Genomic DNA, 27029 nt, shown 5'->3' on the forward strand with positions numbered 1-27029 from the left:
AGATTGCCCAATATATAAGGCACTGATCAACTACAGGATCAAAGTGTTATGTTGTATTAAAATAACCTTCATGTTTCCTTTTAATGCTCACTATTGTATCTTATTATATCTCTGTAAATATTAGAATGTTTCTAATATTTAGTATAGTCTAGAATAGAATGTTTCTATTCTATTCGACTCTCCTCTTTGTATATATAGATCAGTTTGATCTCTGATTAATTCATTCAAATTTTCCGCCATTTACATTTGTAACATGGTATCAGAGCTATTGCTTCAAATGGTTTTGAATAGTTTATAATTTCTTTCGAAATTATCTGCTCTAAATTTCGAAATTTTCTCTACAACCCGTCTAGGGTTTCTGTTCTGAGAAATCTGAAATTCATTTTGCAAATCCCGAGTTCACGTCTTTTAAATCGCAGGTTTCTTTGGCTCACGTCTGATCTTCTAAAAATCGCGGGTTTCTACCATCGTTTTTCTGCAACTCGTCGTTTTTTTGCAACTCGGCATTTTGTGTGAGTGAAAACGTGTTCAATCCGCCCTTATCTGCCTGGATCCGTCTATCTCAAATCCGCTTGTTCCAAAATCTGCCTATATCTGCTATTTTTCCTGCAAATCTGACCTTTGAAGCTGCCGACTAGGTTTTTGCTCGAAACCCTAGTTTTTGGACCTCCAAAAATTTTCTGATCACATATTCTTGGTGGGTTTTTTGAAATCTCAAATGGGTCTTCATCAGATTTTTGTGGGTGCCTCGTTTTTTGTGCCTCAATTTTCGAGCCAGCGGATCCGAATTCCGACAACTCTTTATTTCTGGGTTTTTCGAGCTCTTTTCTGGGTACTTCTCCAATTTTTCTGGGTCTTTCATTTTCTCACCTCGAAGTTTGTGCCATTTGAAATATTCACATATTATAAGCATCTGTATCAGCAGCATCAGAAGTCGGACTCAATTAAACAGTACGCCAATGCTACCCAACACTCAGAGCAGAAAGAATCTATCTACCATGCCTTTATGGCCAACATACTTGCAAATCATGTGAAATCTTCTGCCTGGTACATCGATTCTGGTGCCTCCCGACATTTCACTCATAGGCATGATTGGTTTGTTGAATTCACTCCCTATTCTGACTCAGTAATCTTTGGAGGCGGTGGAGAATACAATATTGTCGGCAAGGGCAATGTTTAGATTCAGACTGGAGGAAGAAAACTCATGTTTCTCAATGTATGTTATGTTCCTGGCATGAAACATAATCTTTTGTCTGTTAGTCAGATTATAAAGCACTCCCCTCAGTTGGATGTTGTTTTCAGTGGAAATAAGTGTTCGATTATTGATCGTGCTTCTTGCACTACCCTTGCTTCCGGTCTTGAGGATCATGGTATTTATAGGCTTGTAGATTCAGGCGATTCCCTTAAGCATGCCTTCATCGCCGAATCATCCGCTCTCAGCAGTCTCTGGCATCAGCGATACGGTCATCTGAACATTCAATATCTAGCACAACTTGCTCGAGATAATTTAGTCCATGGCCTACCTAATATTCAGACCCAGAACCATCGCGTTTGCGGAGCTTGCCAAGCAGGGAAGCAACATAGGACACCATTTAAGAATGGTGAAACATGGTGGGCATACAGAGTACTCCAGCTAGTCCATGCTGATGTATGTGGTCCTATGAATACTCCTTCTATTACTGGGAACAGGCATTTTTTACTCTTTGTGGATGATTTCAGTCGCAAAATGTGGGTATATTTTCTTAAGCAAAAATCAGATGCCTTTCTTGTATTTCAGCAGTTTAAAGCTCTAGTAGAAAAAGAGTCTGGTTCCTCCATCCGTACTCTTAGGACTGATAATGGGGGGGAATTCTGTTCTTCTGCTTTCTCTGCCTTCTGTACTACTCATGGCATTAGACGTCAGTTCACCACACCTCACACCCCTCAGCAAAATGGTGTTGTAGAGCGTCGAAACCGTACCATCACAGAAATGGCTAGGGCTATGCTAGAACATAGAAATGTTCCCAGAAAATATTGGGCAGAAGCAGTATCCACAACTGTCTACCTTCTTAACCGGTCACCCACCCTTGCAGTTAATCATAAGACTCCTGAGGAAGCCTGGTCTGGTCGCAAACCTAGGATCAACCATTTGAAAGTTTTTGGCTCTCTGGCATATGTATGGATTCCTGATGCCAAACGCACTAAGTTGGATTCCAAAAGCCAGAAACTTATGTTTACAGGATATAGTCACACACATAAGGCCTACAAACTGATTGATGTAAATACTGATCGTTTAATCTTCAGTCGTGATGTTGTGTTTGATGAGGAATTTGGACCATTTCTGCTCTCTGACTCCCCACCACATTCCGAGATTCAATCTTCAGCAATCTCTGACTTAGGTTCTTCTATTTTATATGAGTCATCTGATGCTACTGATACACCACCTCAGTCACTTCCAGATAATACAACTCCTGCTCCTGCTTCTCCTCCAGCTACTCTGACAGCATCTGATATTAGCTCCTCGACTCTTCGGCCAAAATGGTGGGCTCAAACGTTTAGTGATCTTCGTCCTGATGAACTCATTGAGGGTAGAACCTCCAGAAATAAGAGCCTTCAGCACAACACAGTTAATATAGCTCTTATGGCCAACATCCACAGTATCCCTGAGCCCCAGATATATGCAGAGGCCAAAGGAATTCCAGAATGGGAACAAGCAATGGATTCTGAGCTTCAGAGTCTTCAAAAGAACCACAATTGGGTTCTTTCAGATCTTCCTCCTGGGAAGAAACCCATTAGTTGTAAATGGGTCTATAAGGTCAAGTACCATGCAGATGGTACCTTGGACAAATACAAAGCTAGACTTGTTGCTCGAGGATTCACCCAGCGCGAAGGCATTGATTATGAGGAGACATTTGCACCGACAGCCAAAATGAGCACTATTCGCATTCTTCTTGCAATTGCAGCTCAGTATGGTTGGAAAGTTCATCAGATGGATGTGAAGAGCACCTTTCTCAATGGTGAATTACAGGAAGAAGTCTACACGACGCAGCCCCCAGGTTTTAAGGTTGCTGGTTCAAAACACAAAGTATGTAGACTCCAGAAGGCCCTCTATGGTCTTAAACAGGCCCCTAGGGCTTGGTACATAAAGATTGATCATTACTTGGTTACTCAAGGATTTCAGCGTAGTCCGTCAGACAGTAATCTGTATATTAAACACTCTGGTAATGATATTCTTTTTCTTGTTGTCTATGTGGATGATTTGATCATTACTAGAAATTCAGAACATTTGACTTCAGAAATCAAACAGGATCTATGCAGAACTTTTGATATGACAGATCTCGGATTGCTTCATTATTGTTTAGGTATTGAGGTTTGGCAAACTGACAATAGCATTTTTTTGTCTCAGTCCAAGTATGCCAGAAGTTTGCTTGATAGGTTTCGAATGCAGGATTGCAAATCTGCCTCCACTCCTATGGAGATTGGTCTGAAATTGTCCGCACAATCTGTTTCTCCTCCTGTAGATGAAACACTCTTCAGGTAGCTAGTAGGTAATCTCATCTACCTTACTACTACTAGACTTGATCTCAGTTTTGCAATCAGCTACATCTCACGGTTCATGACAAACCCCAAGACTGATCATTAGATTGTAGCGAAACGTGTGTTACGCTATGTACATGGTACTTCAGATTATGGTCTTCTTTACACAAGGAGTACTACTCCTCAGCTCAGTGGATTCACTGATTCCGATTGGGCTGGCTCAGTTGATGATAGGAAATCTACTTCTGGCTATGTGTTTAGTATTGGATCTGCAGCAGTTACTTGGACCAGTAAGAAGCAAGAGGCACATGCACTCTCCTCTACAGAAGCAGAATATAGAGGAGCTGTCAAGGCAGCTTGTGAAGTAGTTTGGCTCCGGCAGATGCTTGCAGATATGCATATTCCTCAAGTAGGTCCGACTTCTTTGTTTTCAGACAATCAGGGCGTACTCAAACTTGCCAAGAACCCAGTGTTTCATGAACGAACCAAGCACATCGAGCTTCATTGCCGTTACATCCGACAATTAGTAGAAGATGGATCTATTCAGTTACGCTATGTTCCTACCTCAGAGCAATCAGCAGATATTTTCACTAAACCCCTTGGTCCTGACAAGTTTGTTAAATTCAGGGGATCTATTGGTGTAGTAAATAGATTGAGCATTAAGGGGGGGTATTAAAATAACCTTCATGTTTCCTTTTAATGCTCACTATTGTATCTTATTATATCTCTGTAAATATTAGAATGTTTCTAATATTTAGTATAGTCTAGAATAGAATGTTTCTATTCTATTCGACTCTCCTCTTTGTATATATAGATCAGTTTGATCTCTGATTAATTTATTCAAATTTTTCGCCATTTACATTTGTAACATGTTGTTCTTACCATGGTTTTGCTGAAATCAATCTTTATAGTCAAAATCCTTGTCCCTTTCTGTTGAAGAGCTGAAAAGTATTACCCTCACTTAGCTTATCTAGTTCATATGTCATGATTCTAGCTATTTCATGTCTATGTTGTCTGAATAAGTGTTAGAAGATTAAGGGTATTATCTGCTTTGTTAGATTCAAGTGTATGCTTTAACACTGGTACCATATGAATGAATCTGAGGTACACCCGTCTAGGTTTTGCAGAGCCTTATTGTTGGCCCTGGTGTCTGAATGGGTATGTTGTGGATGGGAAGTAGCTGCCCCTAGATGTATTTTGTTCTCATTGGGGATTTTGAAACATGACGTTTTAAAACACCAATAGAATCTTTGACACATCTCTAAGTTTGTCTTTCTTCTAATATTTGCTACAACCCTAGCACGTGAGATATACATTTATGTTAGATATGTTGACTTCATAAATTTTATAGAAGATGATAGAGAATCTCTTGAATCGATAAAGAAAGATCATATAGACAAACATTGTGCATGGAAGTTTGGGATCATTGATCACTTCACCGAAGTTTTTGATACAAAAGCATTCGTGAGTTTGTCCAATGTTGCATCACTCCCCCTAAAATTTGTTTAGTTCCTTTTGCACAAGCTTAACTTGTGCATGCTCCATGTTGGGGCAAATTGTTGTGTGCTTGGCTCATTTTATGCATTCATGTTAGGTGGCTTTTAGTGTTCTACACATGTCGTTTGGTAGGTCCTCTTAATCTTTACCAAGTGCAAGTTTTTTGGTGCCAAAACCTACTATTCTTTGTGTAGCTTTACCACATACCAACTTGTTGTACCATGCACTTATACACTATAGAGCCTTCAAATATAAGAATTAACATAATTCTTATGCCAAATTTGTGTCATTTTGAGAGTCAGTCCATTTTTTTTAGAATTGGAAGTCAAAGTCCTCTAAGCATCCCAAGTCCTTGGAATATTTGTAGGATGGGGATGACTAAAAAAATATTGAGCACGTGCTCCAGGAAACATTAGATTTAGTAATGAATGATAGTGTCTTGCACAAGTGTTTGACATAGATGCTTCTATTTGACAAGGGGCATTGGAGTTTAACACTAGGGCATTGACATACTCCCAGACACTCTTGCCCCTTTCTTTGATAATGGCAACCTTTAGAAGTCGCTCACCTAGATCTTATTAGTCTCTTCACACTTGTATAATCTCAAGAAGTTTCACTATTCCTTGTCATTCAAGTTTGAAGATTCAAGAGGGGGCGACTTTGGGGTTTGGGTATTTGGGAGGCTACCTTAGGCCCCTAGGATGACATTTTAAACCTCAATATGTAGCCACAAAAATAATTTGATGATGTGCTTTAGTAGTGTGGGTAAATAGTTGATGTAAGAGATTTGGTGTTTATTTCTAGAGAGAAGTCTGAAACCTTTGGTGGTGTGTGCAAGTGTAGTGGTGCGGGCAAGGGAGAAGATGAAATTCATTGGAGTTTGGAGTAAGGAAAGAGGAAATTTTAATGGGTGATCAGAAAAAGAGAACAAAAGAGAAGGATTTGAAGCAATAGGAGAAGACCAATGAGAAAAGGATGAGAAGGGGGAGGGGATTATCTCATAAAAGTGTTGGAATTAGGGAGAAGGTATAGCAATGTAGGTGTGGAACATGCCTAGCTGAAATCAACTTGCAGTAATGAAATCCAAAACAACTGCAAAATTATCAAGAGTGCAAGATCTGGAAGAATTCTAGAAGACCTTTTAAAATGACAGGTTTACTTTCATGTCTAGGATGAGACATATTGTAGGAAATGTAGTTTGGGCTAGAATTTTTCAATTTGAAGTTGGAGACCACCTTTAGATGCAAAAAGTGGGTTTTGATAGTCAAGAGTACATAAGAGAGCTGGAAAGTGCTTGAAAAATAGGCGAGCCATATAAGTTCTATGTATGTGTAAGGGGATGGACACCACAATGAATGTAGAAACTTAGGGTGAAGATTGCAAAATTGGCAATTTTCAACCTTATAGAAGGTAGATGAAAAATAGTGTAGGTGGATAGTTGCAGTTTTGAACTACTGACCAGGAATGTGATGGAGGCAAATAGTGTTGGCATTGACTAATTTCTGTGATGTGTTACAAGTTGATTATGATGCTAGCTGTACATTGATAATTGTGTTTCTGAGTTGAGGGAAGACTGAGAGCATACTTCAGCGGAAAGTTAAGGGATGCCCAAAATTTTTTTAGTAAATGCCATTATGCAGACATTGAATAGTGAGGGCCTAATTTTCTGTCGAACGAGTTTGTGTTGCACACAAATAATCAAGCCCTGAAACTCACACCAAGCCAAATTAAATTTGAGACATGTTAAATGAATTGCATTTCTGCAAAGCGTTGTATTCTTTGCAAACAACTCATGTTTCAACCTTAGAAACAATAGAACCATTACTTCTATCATTCACAATGTCGGCCTTGAGCTTGAATATTGGTCCTATGCAGATTACTCTTGCCAATACCATTGCTCCATGAACCATCTTGCGACTATCTAATTTAAATATGACTTGTACGCCTATATCACTTATTTTAATTATATTAAATTCTGAGTCAATATTGGAAAATGTAATACCCGAGGGAGGATTTCTAGTTTCCTTCTTTGTATGGTGAGTTGTCTCTTAAGAAGACATCGCCTCGATTAAAGTTTCCATATTCACTAAACCACTTCTTGTGAGAAGTCTTATATGAAAAGGAGACCCAAATCAATGAACCATGTACCATGACACAAATGTGTACTAAAATGTATTTGAAAATGTGCCAAGTATGCACTCCTTGCTTTTTTAGTGGAGGTCTTGTTGTTTGTGGACAGGGCATGCTTAGGAGCCTTTCTTTTTTCAATTAGACTCTGATTGTGTCTTTAGACTTATTTTTGTTCCTGTCTTGGAAGCAACTGGTCACAAACAAGGGATGCCATGTCAGATTCTCCTTAAATTTTAACCTCATTTCTTTTTATAACATGCACATGAGTACATATAGGCGTCACTTCTTCTGTTTTGGAAAAAAAAACATGTACATGAGTACCTTCTCAACTTTAATTCAGATGATATAGTACTATTGACCTTAACAAGATTATCTCATCAATCTGGCAAGGAAAATAACTAAGTTAAGCATTGATCTTCTTCATCTATTATAAATTATAATCAATTGAGGCTAATTGAGTTACCACAATTTTGAAGGCATGCAACCCTTTGTTATAGAGCTACCATTATTCAGTGTGAGAGTATACTTCTTATACCATAGTTCCTTAGCACTAGCTACATTGAAGAACATCCAAAAATATAAAATCTGGAAGGCACAATGAATTGAATTCTCTGCCTTACTATCAACTTTTATCCAGTCGCCTGCTGTTATATCTGAGGGCTTCCTTGTTGACATGATAATTCATGATCTTTGTCCCCAAGATCTTCCTTATCAATATTAACATCTCCCGACAATGGCGTGTCACCTCTCATATGACCTAAGGAGAAACATCTCCTATCAAAGAATAGTTTGGCAACATTAGACTCTTTGACATCTATCCTTCCAGGGGTTCTTTTACTTGTTTCACAGATAGATATCATATAATTATAGTTGAGCTAAGTCATTAGCAAATGAAACCTCTTTGATGATGGCATGATCTTATAGCTTAAAAACTTTTTAAGCATTCTAATGAAGAACCTTGGGTTGTATGTTATCCCATGTCATGTCTTCAGTTTTATGGTATGTTGTTGGGGTTTGGCTTAAATAAATGGGTTTGTAATGGAATATAAATGTGATATGATGTACAGAATTGAACTTAAGAATGTTGTAACTAGCATTTCAAACAAATGGAGTGGAATATTTTTCTGTGTTTTCGGTTAAGCACCAGAAATGTATAGATGAATTATGTATATAAGAGGCTGATAGATTGTTCTATTTTATGCAGGTTCAGCATGTTGATGAGAAAGGCATCCAGAGGTCAAGTTGATTAAACTATTCTTTTAATATTTGGATGTTATATTCATATATATTATTCTTTTCATTGATGGTTCATTGAAATTTCTTTTCATCCAGAGATTTTAAGATCGAAGCAGAGATTAACGCAAATTTCTCAAATCCTTTGGTACATTCTGAAGCCAAAGGAAAAGGAGTTCATTCAAAGTTTAAGAATGATTACAAGAAGAAAACAGTTTTTTCGAAGTTCAGGAAGATGAACAATCTGGCCAGAATTTCCAGCATGAGGGAAGGAATTATTGCTTGCAGACGGTCTTCTTGTGTGGCTTCTACCTCAGCCAGTCATATTTGCTCTAGTCAGAAGGGTGCGGATGAATCCAGGGGTCCTTCCATGGTTGATCATATAGAAGGAAATGCTACAAATAATAAATCAGAAACAAAAATTTCTGTTTTTGGAAAGAAACGTTTCTTAGAAAAAGCTTTGGTTGATTCTGCAAAGCGGCTGCAGGCACACAAAATGCTGCGTTCAGGAGTATATGATGGATTATCTGTGGAAAAAGAGGAGACAGAAGCCGACAACAACAGGGAAGATAACTCTTCCAAAGACGTGTATCAAGCACCGTTGAACATTGTACAGTGTGAAAGTGAATCATATGGTGAAAGAATGATTGAACAAAACAGAAGGCGTCGGGAACAATTTAAAAAATCTCTAGTGGGAAAATCTAGAGAAAAAACAAAGGAAATAGCTGAAAGAGTGGCCTTATTGCAGCGATCACAAATTTTACAATCAAAAAGGGGCAACACATCATTAGTATAAGCAATTGCTAATATTCAGGTATGCTGATTGTTATAGAGGGAGATATGTTGCATAATAAAAATGAATATTAAATTTGTAAAGCTGGATGAAAAATATCAATAAATAAGAGAAAAAGAAGACTCTAGTTAGAATACATAAAGGTGAAACTATACATAGGCGAATGGACAAATAATTTATATGAGATGGTTACTAATAGTGCTTTGGCATCTGTTATAGTTGCAGCCCTTCAAATGAATAGAATGCAAGTGTCTAAAACATAATATTTACATCTAACTTGTGTATCATTTTTTCCAGGATACTTAAGATGGTATCTTATGCGAACTTCTCTGACTGCTCGGTGAAATTTGAACATCAGTTGGGCTTTCTCAGAAATTTTTTAAGGCTTCATGGCTGAATTTCTTTGTGGATCTTGTCTTTCAAATGGGCTTGTAAAGATGGTCAGAGTTTCAATGTACGATGTCTTACTAATCCTACTTTTAATTGTGCGTGGTCTTGAATCATTATGTATTTATTGATCTTGACTTTTCAAATGGATCTTATTGGACATATTGAGTGTACGAGGTCATACAAAGCCTATTTCTATGTGTGCTGTCTTGAATCATAACATAATAATGCTTTTTTTTTTTTTTTAATGTAAATGGATCAAAAATTCTTGCAGGTAGGAATTAGAGGGGCAATTTTTAAATGGGCAGAGTTTGCCTTTGTGTAGAATCTTCTTGAAGCTCCAGGTCATTAAATTCTCTAATTTCTCTTGGTACTTGAGTACCAAGCTTCAATATTTAGAAGCTTTCTTTATTGCAATCTAAATTTTTAGCTAGTGTCATAAAAGAAATATCAAGACTAAGATGATCTCAGCAATAATAGTTTCTTATCTGAGTTTTATCATTTATGCTGCATTATCGTATTGGTTGTCTGAGAAATGGCTTAAGCAACCAAGTAGGTTTTATAAGAAAAATGCTCCTTTGAAACTGTTTATATCTGAGTTTCTAGGCATTTACTTAAGTATTGTAGCAGGTGTAAAGCTTAGTCATTTAGCTTAGATTCGACTAGAGCAGATCAAGGCAAGTGTAAGTGCCCTAAATTTAGCTTCATTATTCGCTCGTTGCACAAGAGGTTTGGAGAAATTGCAAAGAGTTTTAAATTGTTTGGAATTGGTGAAGAAAGAAGACCTGACTGTTTGCTCCTTTGATGAAATTGTTTGCAACTCATACTACCAATGCCCTTACCTTATTGAGAAAAGAAGCCATACTCATCTCCTTATCTTGAAAAATCCATAACCGGTCTTAGAATCCACAGGTGTGAGCATTTACTGTTTTCTATAATAGTGGCCAAGATCAAACTAGTTGAGAAGATCATTTTGAAATGCACACATCCACCCTAGTTTCATACACAAGCATTGTCAACAGGCTTATGCAAAAGAACTTATGATTGGCACCTTCAAATCTATTTTATGGAACTTTTCTGCTGTTAAAATCTTCCTTTAAAAGGCCACCAAGAAAATATTCCAGACTTCGCCAAAAACTCTTTGTGCCAACAAAGTCTAGTAAGGCATTCAGCCTCCTCCCATTCCATAATTCCCTCTAACATCATATAGCTATTCTTGAATTTTATTGCCCTATGCATCCCAAAAGGTCACCATTCTATCTTGGAGAATCTTCGTTAGTTGCTGCAAATCGTCCCTTGGAATGCCTTTTACATGCAAGTCCTATGTCCAATTTTACACTCTGTCAACCAATTTTACTTTCAAATAGTTGGTCACCTGAATAGCCCATTTTTCCTTATGAAGCCCCTTGGTAGCTAGCGTCACAACATAGCTGCCTAAGCTAGCTTTCCCACACCACGAGTCTTCCCAAAAAAGGCAGTGTGTTTATCATGAATGTCCTACATGAGATAGTCCAAAAGAAATGGTCTAGACTCCCTCATGAAGTTCCATATTCTTTAACTTCTTGGTCTAGACAATGTGATCTACCTCATTGCCTTCCAAATATGTGTTGCAAGATTTTAAGCCATTTCCATTGTGGTTCCTTGAGTATTCTCCGTACAAGTTTGACTCCATCTTCTGATGTCCTTTGATTTACTTACCTTATCACAAGGGACCAACATTATCTTATCCTTACTTGAGTTCCCCTGCTAGAAATTTTTTCTCATATTTTGATTCATCTTTTTATTAGTCCTTACTGACAATGAGAGACATGTAAGTCTTATGTCGGATTTCACACTCTGTCAACCAATTTTACTTTCAAATAGTCAATCACTTGAATAGCTTATATTTCCTTATGAAGCTCCTTGGTAGCTAGCACTTTAACATAGTTGTGTAAGCTAGCTTTGCCACACCACGAATCTTCCCAAAAAATGCGAAGTGTTCTTCATGAAAGCCCTGCATGAGATAGTCCAAAAGCAACGGTCTATACTCCCTCATGAAGTTTGTAACTTTTTTAACTTTTTGGTGGGTTTAAGATGGTAACAATGTGATCTACCTCATTGTTTTCCAAATATATGTTGTAAGATTTGAACCCATTTCCATTGTGGTTCCTTGAGCATTTTGCATACAAGTTTGGCTCCATCTTCCATTGTCCTTTGATCTACTTACCTTCTTACAAGGGACCAACACTATCTTATTCTTACTAGAAAAAATTCTCATATATTGATTCATCTTTGTATTACTCCCTATTGACAATGAGAGCCATGACATTAATTAAATGGGTATGGTAGAGGCAACCATATTTAACATTGTTATTCATTTATCTTATGTCAAACAACATCCCTTCTAAGAAGCCATCCTATTGAACAACCTTTTACATAGGGGCTCCCAAAGGTTATGAGTTTTGATGCCCTTTATCCAAAGGCATCCCAAGATAGCCACCCTTGCTTAAATTGAAACAACCTATTGATTTCTCGCTCTTTTTTAAGAATAATGAAAAGTATTCGCATTTCTAGTTTGTTCACATCAACTTCATCTTGAAAAGCTTTTGTATACAAATAAAAGGTCTTGAAGTTGGTTGCTTTTTGTTGCTTTGTGATGTAGGAGCATCATGGAATATTTCTATTTCTATCTTTTTAGTAAGGGTTGTTATAGTGCTTGCAAAGTTGTTATATTTAGAAGCTTATTATTTTTTGTAAGTTGGGCATATTAGCTCAGAATATTCTAATTTCACAAGTGCAGTTACATCTTAGATATATCAGCCTGCCAGACAAGTTTCATTGCCATATCTTATATATTGGTGAAGTTATTGCAAATTTTCAGTATGACTTTTTAGTATAAAAACTTTGAGCTGAGTTTTGAAGGCCTAAGTGGCTCCAAAATAAGGTCAAACCTTAGCTGATGGACTCTTGTGCCATCAACCATTGCATAAGATAAGCTGTTTTGAAAAAGGCATTATAATAGCCAATTGGTCAACAATTCATAAGCTATGGTCTTCAGAAGTTGTGCTACCCAAAAATGTAATTTGTAAATTGTCTTGAGCCAATTCTATGTAATAGTGTGATAAAATAAAATAATTTTAAGTTGGCCGACCTCAAGAGTTAGGGCCAAGTGTTTAGAACCTTCTTGAACAATGGAAAATTCCTAAATAACGAAGGTTTGTAGGTTGTCTAGGGTAGTTGTTCATAACTCTATCTTGCAACATATTGTAAGGAAGGTGCCCTGTGGCTTTGCATATTGTATTTATGAATTCTGTTCTTCCATTCTTTTGGAGATAATAAGAAGCCCATTTCTTGTATTTGGTAATTTGTTGTTTTCTCTATTTTTTGTTGTGTTTTTGTGGTATGAAGGGGAGTACCCTTCATCAAGTGGTATCATAGCAGGAGTTCCTGAGTATGTAGACAGATCACTAACAATGAGATAGTTTGCACTGGACTATGGATTGAGTTGAGTGTATAGATGGATTGTTGATTGTGAGGCAGTTTGCACTAGGGTTTTAACGATAAGCATGAAAATGCCTCCACAAAGAGAGCGAGGCGGAAGAGTTGGAGCTATACCACTTGAGGTTAGAACCCTCTAGAGACAAATGCAAGCATTGCAAGAACATATTCACAATGGGATAAATCTTGTCGTAAGAGATGAATGTAAGGATGAAAGAGAAGAAGGAAATGTTGATCAAGTAGAAAAGACAAAGCTCTAAACTAAGAAGAAGAAAGACTTTTCAAGACCACTTCCAAGCTTGGGAAGAGACCTAAGATTGAGGTTCTCATGTTTTTGGGAAATCTTGACCTGAAGATCTAATGTGAAGATTTGAAGGCAAGATTTCCAATTGGAATGAAATAAAAGAGGAAAGAAGAAAATCACAAGCTGAGATTGGATGATAGATAAATTCAAGTGACAATTTATTCACGTTGATTACGAGCTCGATTTGCTAAAGAAAATGTAAGGGTTGAAGCAAGCGAGAATATCTATTCAAAAGTAAACAAAAGAATTCTACCGAGTCCTCATTAGAAAGGCCATGCAAAAGCTAACAAGGACCAAGTTGCTCATTACCTTAATGGGTTGAGGCCAAGCATTTAGGAGGAGTTAAGTCTAGTTAGATTGAATGGTATTGAAGAGGCATACCAGTTTTTAAGGGTAGAGGAAAAGTTGAACAAGAAATTTGAGAGCAGACAAAGAGGAAGAGGCCAAGCATTCAGGAGGAGTTGAGTTTGGTTAGATTGAATAGTATTGAAGATGCATACTAATTTTCCCTAAGGGTAGAGGAAAAGTTGAATAAGAAATTTGAGAGCAGACAAAGAGGAAGAGGTTGTGGTTGAAAATTCGGTGGACGGTCTTATCGTCGCCGAAATGAAGACCGGAAGAAGGCTGACACCAATAGGAGCAGTCATATCTAGAGGGGATACACTTTCAATTCTTTCCATGATTAGAATAATAGAGACCAGAGATGAAGGGGAAAAGGACAAGGATCATGAAGAGGCTTTTGTGGAACATGTTTTCATTGCAGAGGTCATAGAGCATTTGAATGTCTTCAAAGCCAAGAAAGGATACATAGGAGAACTGAAGGGAAGACCAGAGTTGCACGTGTGGATGAAGATGCTAAATCATCACATTCTGAAGACATTGAATGATAAAGGGTGCTCACCTTAATACCGCAAACACACAACATAAATATGAGCTTCTTATTATCCAATGGAATTAAATAATCCAAAATTACAATACGCAAACTCACATAGGCACCTTCCTTACAACAGTCTACAAGACTAAGTTGCGACTATCACCCATAACTGCCCTAAACAACCTACACACCTTCCTTGTATAGGCATTTTTTATTGCCCAGGAAAGTTCTAGACACATCCTAACTCTTGAGGCTGACCAACCTCATATTATATTATTCTATTACACTTTATCTCATAGAATTGGCTCAAAACTAACAAACAGTTGACCCAATGAGCTATTATAACCCCTTTTTGAAAATGAGAGCTAAAGTTCTAGAGCAACTAATTGCACAAGCGTCAATTAGTTGAGGTTTGACCTAGTTTCAGAGCCATTTAGGCCTTCATCGCTGAGCTTGAAGTTTGGATAGCTTAAATTCATATTAAAAATCTGCAATAACTGTACTAATACATACAATATGGCAATGCAATTCTTATGATAGGTTGATATGTCTAAGATGAACCTCCACATATGAGATTAGAACAATTTGAGCACATAAGACCAACTTACTTAAGTTAGCAAACTCCTACAAATAACAACGCTGCATAGAAATAACCTTATTGAAAACACAAAACTAGAAATAGAAATATATTTGGATGATGCAAGATTGTCCTTACACCCAAGATGGTCCTGCATTAGACACCCAGGATAATTTGAGAAAGTGACCCTATCACGTCTCACGTAGTCAGAGGAAAACCAAGATAGTCAACCTTCTCCCTTGCTAGCCATGATGAATCTTCTATTGGCCTCCCTTTGCATTTGATCAGATACTCTTCATATGTTTTGTTCCATGTGCTTTTCCCAACACGATTGTCCAATATCTTTTCAATCTCCTTTGTAGCTGAAGTAGTTGTTGGAATATAACACCGTACTTCTGTGACTTCATCTCCATTACCTCCATAATATTCTGTCATATCTGAAATGTTGAATATTGATGAAATATTTAGTTCAACATGCAACTCTACTTCATAGGAATTTTCAGAATCATGCTTTTTCAGTATCTTGCATAGTCCAAACTTTTTCATTTTCAGCTTATTATACATACCTAGTGGAAATCACTCATTCCTCAAATGAACCAGGATTTCATTTCCAACCTGAAATTCCTTATACCTCCTTTTCTCATCTGTGTTAGCTTTATGCTATATTGTCATCCTTGTAATATGCTTCCTCACCGCCTCATGATGTTCTTCAAATGCTTTGCAAAATCCTCTTCTTTAGCACTACTTATCTCTCCTTTATCCAACTTCCTCAATGTAGAACCATTTCTTGGATTGGTCTCATATACAATCTAGAATGGTGATTTACTAGTACTCCTGTTGAAAAAATTAATGTATGCAAATTCTGCCTATGGTAAAATCATATCCTATCCTTCTGGCTTATCTCTAATCAAGTATTTCAACAAGTCCCCAAAACTCTGATTCACAAATTTTGTTTGTCCATTAGTCTGTGGATGATATGACGAACTGGACTTCAAATATGTCTTCAATTTCTTTCATAGTGTACACCATAAATACCAAACAAACTTGGTATCTCGATGTGAAACTATACTCTTTGCAGACCTACATGTAGTCTTACCACTTCTTTGAAAAACAACTTCGCCAAATGAACGTCACTAGTTTTCTTACACGAGATGAAATGTGTCGTTTGACATACTCTATAGTAATAATTCTCAACAACCAAAGAAACCAAAGTAATGATTTTATCTTTACCAATATATCTAGCAACCAACCCACCACTATGCTTCTCTTTGATGAGATTCTTCCTCATAGAACTTCTTGGAATGCACAACTGACTTCCTTTGAACAACATACCATCCTAGATTGTGAAATCCAACCACTTTGTCCTGTCAAGTGTAACAAGTTATGTACAAGCTTTTCTAGCTTCACCAAAATTAGGATCCTCTAAATAAAAATTCTTGAATTCCTTGAACCCAACCATCTCAATCTGCATCTCTGTCAACAAAATTTGTCTCCTACTAAGAGCATCTGCAACTCTGTTAGAATTCTCATTTCTATGTTTCAAAATGAATGTATAACTTTGCAAAAACTCAATCCACTTCAAGTGCCTTTGGTTTAATTTTTCTTGACTACTCAAATATTGCAAAGCCTGATGATCAGTATACAAAACAAACTCCTTAAGAAAAAGATAGTGTCTCCACTTTTTAAATGCCTGAACTATAGAATAAAATTTTCGATCATAAATGTACTATTTTTTTTTTGGCATCTTTCAACTTTTCACTGAAATAAGAAACATGTCTACCTTCTTGACTCAAAACAACTCCTATTGTAGTACCACTGGCATCACAATCTACTTGAAACACCTTTTAAAAATCTAGAACTGCTAAAAGCAGTTTGTTCTGTAACTTTCTGTTTCAAAAAATTGAAACTATTTTTTTCTTGTACAGTCCATTTAAACTCCTTCCTATCCCCTCTCATTGTTTTAGTCAAAGGTCCACAAATACTGCTAAAACCTCTAATAATTTTTTTGTGAAAACTAGCCAATCCATGAAAAGATCTTACCACTATAGCACTTTTTGGGACAGGCCATTCGAGGATAACCTTCACTTTATTAAGGTCCATTTTTAGTCCTTTTGCTAAAACTACAAATCCCAAGTACACCAACTTCTTCACAAAAATACAATTCCTCATATTTATCAACAACTTCTCAAACACCTTATAAATATGCATTATATCCTCCTCCAATGTCTTGCTAAAGATCAAAATATCATCTAAATAAATAATGAAAAACTTACCCAGAAACTCCTTTAATACCTCATCCATGAGCCGCATGAAAGTGCTTGGTGCATTGGTTAGCCCAAAATGCATGACTAACCACTCATATAATCTTTCCCTCCTCTTGAAGACAATCTTCCACCCATCTCCTTCTTTGATCTTAATCTAATAGTATCCACTCTTCAAATCTATCTTTGTGAAATACATAACTCTCTCAAAAAGTCCATGATACCATCCATTTGTGGCAATGAAAATCTATACTTGATTGTGATCTTATTAATAGCTCAAGAATCTATGCAGATCTTTCATTCTCCATTCTTCTTTGGTGTTAATACTACTAGTACAACATATGGACTTAGAATCTCTCGAATCAATCTCTTTTGGAACAACTCATGCACTTGTTCAACTCTTCACTTTTTACTAGTGTCATTCTATGGGCTGCCTTGTTTAGAAAATTGGCTTCTAGAATCAAGTCTATCTGGTGACTGATCTTCCTCAGTGGTGGTAATCCATCAGACACATTATTGAATATAATATTTAGAAGCTCCTCTAACAAATTTGTAACTTTTACAAATATCTCTTCTACTTCTTCTTTACCATCTTTTGGGATTATAACAAAACACATATGCTCATGCCTCATATCCTCTAAGAATTGTTTCCATCAGCAAAACACACTCTAACAATGCTCATACCTTTTCTTCCTTATCCTTCATTGACTTCAACTTATGTTTCATTCCATCCTTTGTCAAAGTGTAGGTTTTCGCACGACCATCATGTACAACATGCTTGTCAAACTATTATGGTCTATCGAACAACATATGACACATGTCCATAGGTATAACATCACAAACTACCTCATCCTAGTAGCTTTCAATCTTGAAATTCACTAGGCATTGTTCAGTGACCATGACCTTATGGTCATTCTACATCCAGACAATACAATATGGATGTGGGTAATTTTTGCCTCTTCAATTTTAACTTCATGACCATCTTTTCTGACACTAGATTATCAGTGCTTCTACATCTATGATCACATAACAACATTTATCTTCACACTTGTACTTTGTGCAAAACAAGCTCCTCCTTTGATCAGGTTCATTCTCACCACTCAACATGACTCTTTTGTTAACAAGGACTTCTCCTCTTTTAACATCCTCAGAATGTGATGATTTAGAATCTTCATCAACATGCGCAACTCTGGTCTAGCCTTTGGTTCTTCTATCCATCCTTCCTTGGCGCTAAGGACATTCAAATGCCTTATGCCCTTCTTCTCTATAGTGAAAACATGTTCCACAAAAGCCTCCTCTTCTAGATCCTTGTCCTCTTCCTCTTCCTCTCTAATCTCTATTGTTATGATCATGGAAATGATTGGAATTGTTTCCCTTTTGGTTCTGACTACTATTGCTGGTTTCATCCTTCTTTTGATTTTCATTTTAGCCTCCATAAGACCGTACACAAGATCTGCCATCGCAGCCTCTTCCGCTTTATTGGCTCTCAACTTCTTGTTCAACTTCTCTTCTACTAGTAGGGAAAACTAGTATGCCTTCTCAATGTTGTTCACTCGAACCAGACTTAGCTCCTCCTAAATGGTTGGCCTCAACCCATTAAGGTTACAAGTGACTTTCTGCTTGTCATCTTCTACATGGCCTATTCTGATGAGAACTTGGTAGAACTATTTTGTATATTTTTGAACAAATCTTCCTGCTTGCTTCAACCCTTGCATTTTCTCTAGCAGATCAAACTCATAATCAACAAGAATGAATTGTCACTCTAACTTAGCTATCATCCAATCCCATCTTGTGATTTTATCTTTCCCTCTTCTATTTGGCTCCAATTGAATCTCTTGCCACCAAATCTTTTATTACATCCTAATTTTTGCCTAGTTTTAAATTGCTTATATAGTCATTGTGCTTTCATATGAAGTTAGCTGACAATTAAAATTAGTTATAATCACATGAAATGGTAAGGTGGTTAATCATTAGAGTTTCATATCAAGATGACACATTCGTTATTCGTTATGATATTATATTATTATTTAAAAATATTGGAAAGATGGTTAGTGATTCATGAGAAGTGAAATGGTAGACAGTTGTTATGATGTTTTATGATCAATAACTTGTTATAGTAAATTATGATTATTGAGGAATATGATATTGTCTTGGATAATTTCTTCTTGTAGGAGCATGTCAAATGGGGGAGACATTGCGAAGAAATAAATTGGTCAAGGGACACCACTTCACCTATGAGTCGACGGTTTTTAATTCTAACCACCAAGGCTAAGGGAAAAAATGACTAGGGAAGCAAGAGTATACTAAGGACTACCATGAGCTACCTAGTTAATAAATATTTATTATTTAGAAATAGAAGATCACCAAACATCTAATTAAAATATGTTACCTTATGTATTTGATGATCTTAGAGCTTCATATGATATTGCCATGCCTTAGTACAAACATATCATATTATCTATGTATGCTTGTACACACACACACACATGTATGTATGTGTGAATTAGACGTATGTATACCCCCTCTTGTTATAAGATATATATGTTAAATTTGTTGTTCAAATACCACACACACACACACACACACACACACACACACATATATATATATAAAATTTCATGTACACACACACAAATGTATATGTATATGCGATTATTTACATATACATATATATAATACATATATTTACATAATTATGAATGTCTATGTGTATGTATATGTATATATACATACATATATTTAATTTATATACATATAAAAATATACATACATATATATACATATACATACATACATATATATACTCACATGTGTACACACACACAAAAGTATAAGTAGGTGGTGTATGAAGGTAAATAGCATGGGTTAATATTATTCCTTGGCAAAAATTTATCTTTTACCTTGAGCTACTATATTTCTATCATGTTTTCTGTTTGATATAATTGATTAATTGTGTATTGTCTTTGATGTTACACAAATGTCATATCATTATTAGTTAGTGCATGTCGAGTTCATTTGGACAATGAAGACAGTTTTCTGTGTCTACCAAGCGTTCCTATTCAAAAGACAATGTCTACCAAGTTCACTCGAGCGTCGAAGGAAAGTCTGCAGAATATGAGTGTTAACTCAAGCTCACTTGGTTAATGAAAGAAATGTTGATGGAATTAGTGCTAATCGAGTTCATTCAGTTACCAAAGGAATTTGCGAGTTTGCAATGTTAATCGAGCTTCTGTTGGTTAACATAGGAAATCATTTATGAGTTAGTGATTACCAAGCTGGGTCAGCTAACAAAGGATTTTCTTATTTTGGCATATCAAGCATAATTAATTTGTCTATTGATTCTAGCCGACTAAGATGATGCATGTTAACCATTCTAAGTTGTATTCTAGCTGACTTGACAATTAAAAGGATATAAATATAATGCCAAGTTGTGAGATAGTGTGTGAAAGAACATTATTTGAAGATTTGAGGATTGCTTTAAGGAAGTGAATTTGAAGATAAGAAGGATGTATTGAGGAGATGAAAGAATACATTCGATCAGGAAGAATCAAGTACAATTCAAAACAAAGATCTATAATCAGTAATTCAATTGCATCTAAATTAGGTCATCTTATTGTTACTCTCTAACCATTGTAGTAGTGATTTAAATCTCTTAAAAGAGTTGGCTTAACATCTATTTGTAAATCCTCTAACAAGGTGGAAGTTTTGTTGAATTGTCTAAAGACCTTTAACAAGGCCACTCCTAACAGGGTGATTAAATTCTTTAATAGGGTCACACCTAATAGTGTGTTTTGTAGCATTTAACAGGCTTGGCTCTTAACAAGGCTCACTTCAAAAGACTGAAAAATAGTAATTAGTTATAATTGGTGGTTTTTTCCAAATTGAGTTTCTACATTAAATTTTGGTGTCAAATGTGTTCATGTTATTTCTATTGGTTAAAAGAATAGTCTCGACTATTGAGTGTCAACACACTTAACCATTTTTCACTATACATGCCGAGTACACAATGTGTGTTGAGCCACAGTTGGTGCCAAGCAAGTCTAAACGTAGTATGTGCTGAGTAATTCAGGAAACGATTCATGTGCCGAGCAATTCATAAGTGTTTAGATGCCAAGCAATATAGTATTTAACAAGTGCCGAGTGAACTAGGAAAGTAATAGGTGCCGAGTGAACCAAAAAAGTAATAGATGCCAAGTAATCCAGGAATCAGTTCATGCTGAGCATCAATAATGTAATGAGTGCCGAGTAACTCAGGATCAACATAAGAGTTTGTGCTTTCACAAATTAAGATGTAAACCATTTTTGGAGCCGACTTAGAGAGATTTTGAAGAAGAAAAAAGATAAGGATGAATCATTTACATTCCTTATATAATCTGCATGCAACCAATTAGAAAAATAGAGAAGGCATGCAACCGATGAGAAAAATGCAAGGTATGAGTGTGAATTTGAGATTCAATATGGATCGTAGATCCATAACTAACCCTAAGTCTTCACATTCTTTATAAGGAGGTCAAATACCCATTCCATGTGTGGAAGAGAATAGTGTAAAGGGGAGATTATAGGAAAATTTCAGTGTGAAGAGAAAAAGACTTAGAGGAACAAAGCAACAATTTCATATCCAATTGATTAGAATAGTACAAGAGTCAAGGAACACACATAGAGATTAGATCAAGCAAGGATCAGAACAAGAAAAGTAGATCTAGTACCTGAACCCAAAAATTTGAGATTGCATTCAATCAGGTCAAATATTCTAATACTCTATCAAAATTGTATTAGATGTTGAAATCTTACATTGATAGGTTAGCTTAATAGCTAGGTAGGAGAACCTTTGGAGAAGGTCATGAAAAACCTATGTATTAGGTGGGTTTAACAACCTATTGTAAATCCTTTAACAGGGTGACACTTCATGTAAGTGTTTGTAAATCTTTTAACCAGGCCACTATTGACATAGTGTAAAGTCTTTAACAGGGCAGGCCTTTCACAGGGCAGACCATCATAAGTGGTTGAACATTGATTGTTGTAGTAATTTTTGTGGGTGTCATCCCCACCCTAGTTTTACCTTCTTATTCCTAGAGGGTTTATAGGTTACCAAATCTTTGTGTTATGTGTTGTTGCATGCTTTCATTTCATGTTTGTTTATATGTTTACATGCATGTACATTACTTTCAGTTATGTGTTAATAAGGGTTTAAAAGGATAAAAATTGGTACTTCTGATTCACCCCCCCTCTCAGAAGTATTCTTCCCATTTGAATATTCCAAAAATTTCTTTTATGCTTGCAATTAAGTTAAAGTAATGATAATCACGTATAACCTCTTAAGATCTGGAAAGTTAATCCATTACTGAGTACATTCAGTATCTACTAAGTTACAACATTAATTGTGTGTATGCCGAGCATCAACATTTCAGTTTTAAAAGTTTATTTTGTATTAACATCTAAGGAACCTAGGATTTACTTTTGTAGTAACTGATTCACCCCTCTCCTCTTAGTTACTCCTTTATATTTCCAATAATTGGTATCAAAGAATTTGGTGCTTGCAGGGAAGGTTTTAAGGACCTTAGCTAAAGATTAGGATGTCTTACAAAAGAGAAATTCCAAAATTGAATAAAAGACAATTTTGCAGTATGGCAAGGACTTATAAGGTTACATCTAGCTACTATTAGTGATTCAAGTTGAAAATATATTGATATTGAATACAAAACTCCCTCTCGAACATTATCAATTGAAAATATTGCTGAAAAAAAGAATCATAACATCATGATGATTGATATTGCATCTGCTCTCAGTTATGCTAAATTTGATGAGGTAAAAGACTATCAAACAGCTCATGAAATGTGGACCAAACTAAAAGATATAACTAGAGGAGATGACAATGTAAGAAGAGATAAAGTAGAAAGTCTTAGAGGACAATTTGACCAAATGAGAATGAGAGAAGATGAAAATATACAAAATATGTTGAAAGAATCAAGGCCAGTGTAAGTGCAATCAAAGCAACAGGAGGAGACATTAAGGAGACAACTGTTTTAAGCAAGGTACTCAAAACTCTTCTTCCTATCTATGCAATTAGAGTGTTTACTATTCAAGAAATGAGAGGTGATCTAAATAAAAAATTAACCTTGGATGCTCTAGTTGGAAGACTGAAAACTTTTAAATTAGACAACTATGATAACTATGTCCCTATTTCCAAGAATATTGAGTCTGAATTTGAAGCCAAACTCTCACTGAAAAAAAGTGCAAGAAATAAAAAGCCAATTAATCAGGAAGTGAGGAAGAAACTGAAGAAAGTTCTAACATTGATCTTGAAATTGTTGAAGCACTACTTGCAAAGAAATATTCCAAAGGCAAAGAAAAGTACAAAGGTAAAATTCTTCTAATCTACTTTTCTTGTGAAGAAATTGGTCACATTGCTACTAGGTATCCAAATAGAGAAAGCAAGGATGAGAAGAAAAGCCACAAGAACAAAGGCAAGAAGGAATTCAAAAATCACAAGAACTAGAAGGACAAAGATAAGAAAACTTGTTTAATGGCTAAAGATTTTGATAACAATGAAGATAAAGTGGTATATATTGTTGTAAAAGATGAGTCTGATGATGAAGAAGATAAGATGACACTTATCTCTCATGTTAGCAAAAATGACACATGGATTATTAACAGTGGATGCTTACACCATATGACTGGAGATAAAACAAAGTTTGAACATTATGATGGAGGAAGTGTAAGATTTGGTAACAATAAACCTTGTTGCATAAAAAGAAAAGGTCGTATCTTATTAACCAATGAACTTATATGTGACAATGCTTATTGGGTTGAAGGACTAAAACATAACCTATTGAGTGTGGTATAGTTGAACAACATTGGATTCAAGGTAGAATTCATGAATGACAAGACATAACTGCTGGATGACAAAGGAAACCTGGTTGGATCTGACAAACAAACAAAAGGTAGTCTATTTTATCTTGATCTCAATGAATATTCATGCTTTATTGCTCAAGTAGAAGAAAGTTGGTTATGGCACAAAAGACTATGTCATGTAAACTTTGACAATCTGGTTAAGATAAGAAAACATAAAAGAGTAAGAGACATTCCAAGTTTGAAGAAACCTAATGTGGGTTTATGCAAGTATTACCAAATTTGTAAGATGGGAAAGGCTAGTTTCAAGAGTAAAAACTATCAATTAGAAGAAGTTTTAGAAATTGTACATACTTACTTATGTGGACCTACTAGAATAGAGAGTTACAGTGGAGAAAAGTTCTTCATTCATTTTGTTGATCATTATCCTAGAATGATGATTGTGATGCATTTAAAAGAAAAATTAGAAGCTTTTAAAAAATTCAAATGGTATCTGACAAGAGTAGAAAAAGAAACTAGAAAGAGATTAAAATTATTAAGATCAGATAGAGGTGATGAATTCATCTCCAATGAATTCAATAATTTCTACATTGAAAGAGGAATCAAAAGATAAATATCAGCCCCTAGTACACCTCAATAGAATGGTATAGCTGAAATAATAAATAGATCCATCATGGATTGTGCAAGCAAATTGCTGATAGAAAAGAATGCTGCAATCAAATATTGGAAGGAAGCTATCAGCACTGCAGTTCATACTTTGAACCAAGTTCAGCTAAAGAAAGACTCAAACCAAACTCCCTATGAACTATGGTATGGCTACAAACCTAATGTGAGTTATTTGGAAGTATTTGGAAGCAAATGTTATATCTTGAAAGAGTCTAGAAAAGGAAAATTTGATGTAAAAGGTGATGAAGGCATATTTCTGAAATATTCCTGAAGAAGTAAAGCATACAAATGTTTGAATTTGTCTACTCATAAAATCATAGAAAGTGCACATGTGAGAATTGATGAGTTTGTAGAAAAGATTGAAGAAGAAAGCAACAAAGAGCCAAAGGATAATTTTTATTTTATTTTTTACTATGAACCTAATACCCTACCAAATCTATCTAAAAGAAAGGAGCCTTCACCTCCCAAGTTCCCAAAATCTCCAACAGTTACCGAGTTGCAGACAATGAAACCCAAGTTGCAGACAGAAGCTATTGAGCTAGTTCAAATTGAGTCTAAAGGACTCGAGTCACAAATAGAAGGACCCAAGCTTGATACAAAATTTCATGAGGAAAACAATGGAACTCATATCAAATCCAAAGAACCTGTATTAGCAAGATATGTCAGAAGGCATCATGCACCTAATTAGATCATTGGAAACAAATCTGATGGAACAATGACAAGAAGATAATTGAAAGGTACATGTTTACTTGTTGAAATTGAACCAAGAAATATTAAAGATGTATTAAATAATGAAAGTTGGGTTGAAGCAATGAATGAAGAGATAGAACAGATAGAAAAGAACAAAACTTGGACTCTTGTTCCTAGGCCCAAGGATAAAAATGTAATTGGCACAAAATGGGTGTTTAGAAATAAGTGAATGAAGATGAAAAAGTGTCTAGAAACAAAGCAAGATTGGTATGTAAAGGTTATTCTCAAGAAGAAGGTATTGATTATGGTGAAACTTTCACCACTGTTGCAAGATTATAAGGTGTTAGAACTCTACTTGCATATGTAGCATACAAAGGTTTTAAAGTATATCAGATGGATGTTAAATCTACATTCTTGAATGAAATTCTTAATGAGGAAGTCTACATTGAACAACTAGAAGGTTTTTTAGATTCTAACAAAAGAGACATGGTCTGTAAATTACACAAAGCATTGTATAGTCTCAAGCAAGCTCCCAGAGCTTGGTATAAAAGATTACATAACTATTTGATACAAACTGGCTTTCAAAGAAAAAATGAGAATAGTAGTCTGTATATCAAAGGACCAGATAAGAAGATTATGTTGGCTGAAATATTTGTTGATGACACATTATTGATAGGAAATGATGACTTGTACAAGACATTTTTAGAAGAAATGAGCAAGGAATTTGAAATGTCTATGTTTGGAGAGATAAAATTCTTTGTTAGTTTACAGATTCAAAAAAAGAAAGATGGTATCTACATCACTCAATCCAAATACATCAAGGAGATGCTAAAGAAATTTGGAATGGAAGACTCAAGAACAGTTAGAACCCCTATGTCTACCAGACATAAGCTTTCCAAAAATGATGATTTCAAAGAAGTAGATCAGACCACATATAGATCAATGATTGAGAAATTTTAGTATGTAGTACATACAAGGCCTGATATTGCATTAGCAGTTGGTATGGTAGTAAGATTCTCAGCGAATCTCAGAGAAAATCATATGATGGTAATCAAAAGAATCATGAGATATCTAAAAGGTACTGAAGACTATGGCTTATGGTACAAACTCGTAGATAATCTGGACTTAAAGGTGTTTACTGATGTTGATTGGGCAAGAAGTCTTGATGACAGAAAAATTACTAGTGGTGGAGCATTCTTTCTTGGTAAAATATTAGTGCCTTGAACAAGTAAGAAACAAAATTGTATCTCTCAATCCACAGTAGAGGCAGAATATGTGGCAACAATAGTCAATTGTTCTAACATTGTTTGGTTCAAATAATTGCTGGAAGGAATGAAGGTAGAGATCAAAGATCTAGTAGACATATATTGTGATAACAATAGTGCAATCAATATATCAAAGAACCTAGTGATGCACACCAAGACAAAGCACATTTCTATAAAATATCACTTCTTAAGAGAATTGGTGCAGGATAAAAAATTCAGATTGAAATATGTAAACACAAAAGAGAAAATTGTAGACATATTCACCAAGTCATTATCTGAGAATGCATTTCTGTATCTAAGAGGTAAGCTAGGGGTCATTCCCCTATCTAAAGCTCACTAAATGAAGTTTAGTGATGTATCAACCAGAGCAAGTTGAATAAGTTGATGTAGTATTGACAAGGGCATATTGCAAATGAATCAGTACTTAAGGTACATTGATATTATTAGAATTGTTGTCTTTGGCATGTGTTGTCAAAGAGGAAGAATTTTACTATCATATCTCATATAATT

The 27029-nt window shown here is 35.7% G+C and overlaps 1 protein-coding gene across 6 annotated transcripts in view; it reads left to right on the forward strand.

Annotated features, from left to right (window-relative positions):
* Window positions 1–9718, forward strand: part of LOC149571064 (uncharacterized) — a 50274-nt gene extending 40556 nt beyond the window's left edge. For all 6 annotated transcript variants that reach the window (XM_089812637.1, XM_089812640.1, XM_089812641.1 and 3 more), the window contains 3 exons: window positions 8348–8379; window positions 8476–9190; window positions 9467–9718. In XM_089812637.1, coding sequence (XP_089668763.1) covers window positions 8348–8379; window positions 8476–9172 — 729 coding nt within the window. In that variant the 3' untranslated portion in view covers window positions 9173–9190; window positions 9467–9718. The remainder of the gene's footprint in view (window positions 1–8347; window positions 8380–8475; window positions 9191–9466) is intronic.
* The last annotated feature ends 17311 nt before the right edge of the window (window positions 9719–27029 follow it).

This window comes from Cupressus sempervirens, chromosome 2, assembly GCF_028749045.1.
Source record: "Cupressus sempervirens isolate cs-2001-9-10 chromosome 2, ASM2874904v1, whole genome shotgun sequence".
Classification (NCBI taxonomy): Eukaryota; Viridiplantae; Streptophyta; class Pinopsida; order Cupressales; family Cupressaceae; genus Cupressus; species Cupressus sempervirens.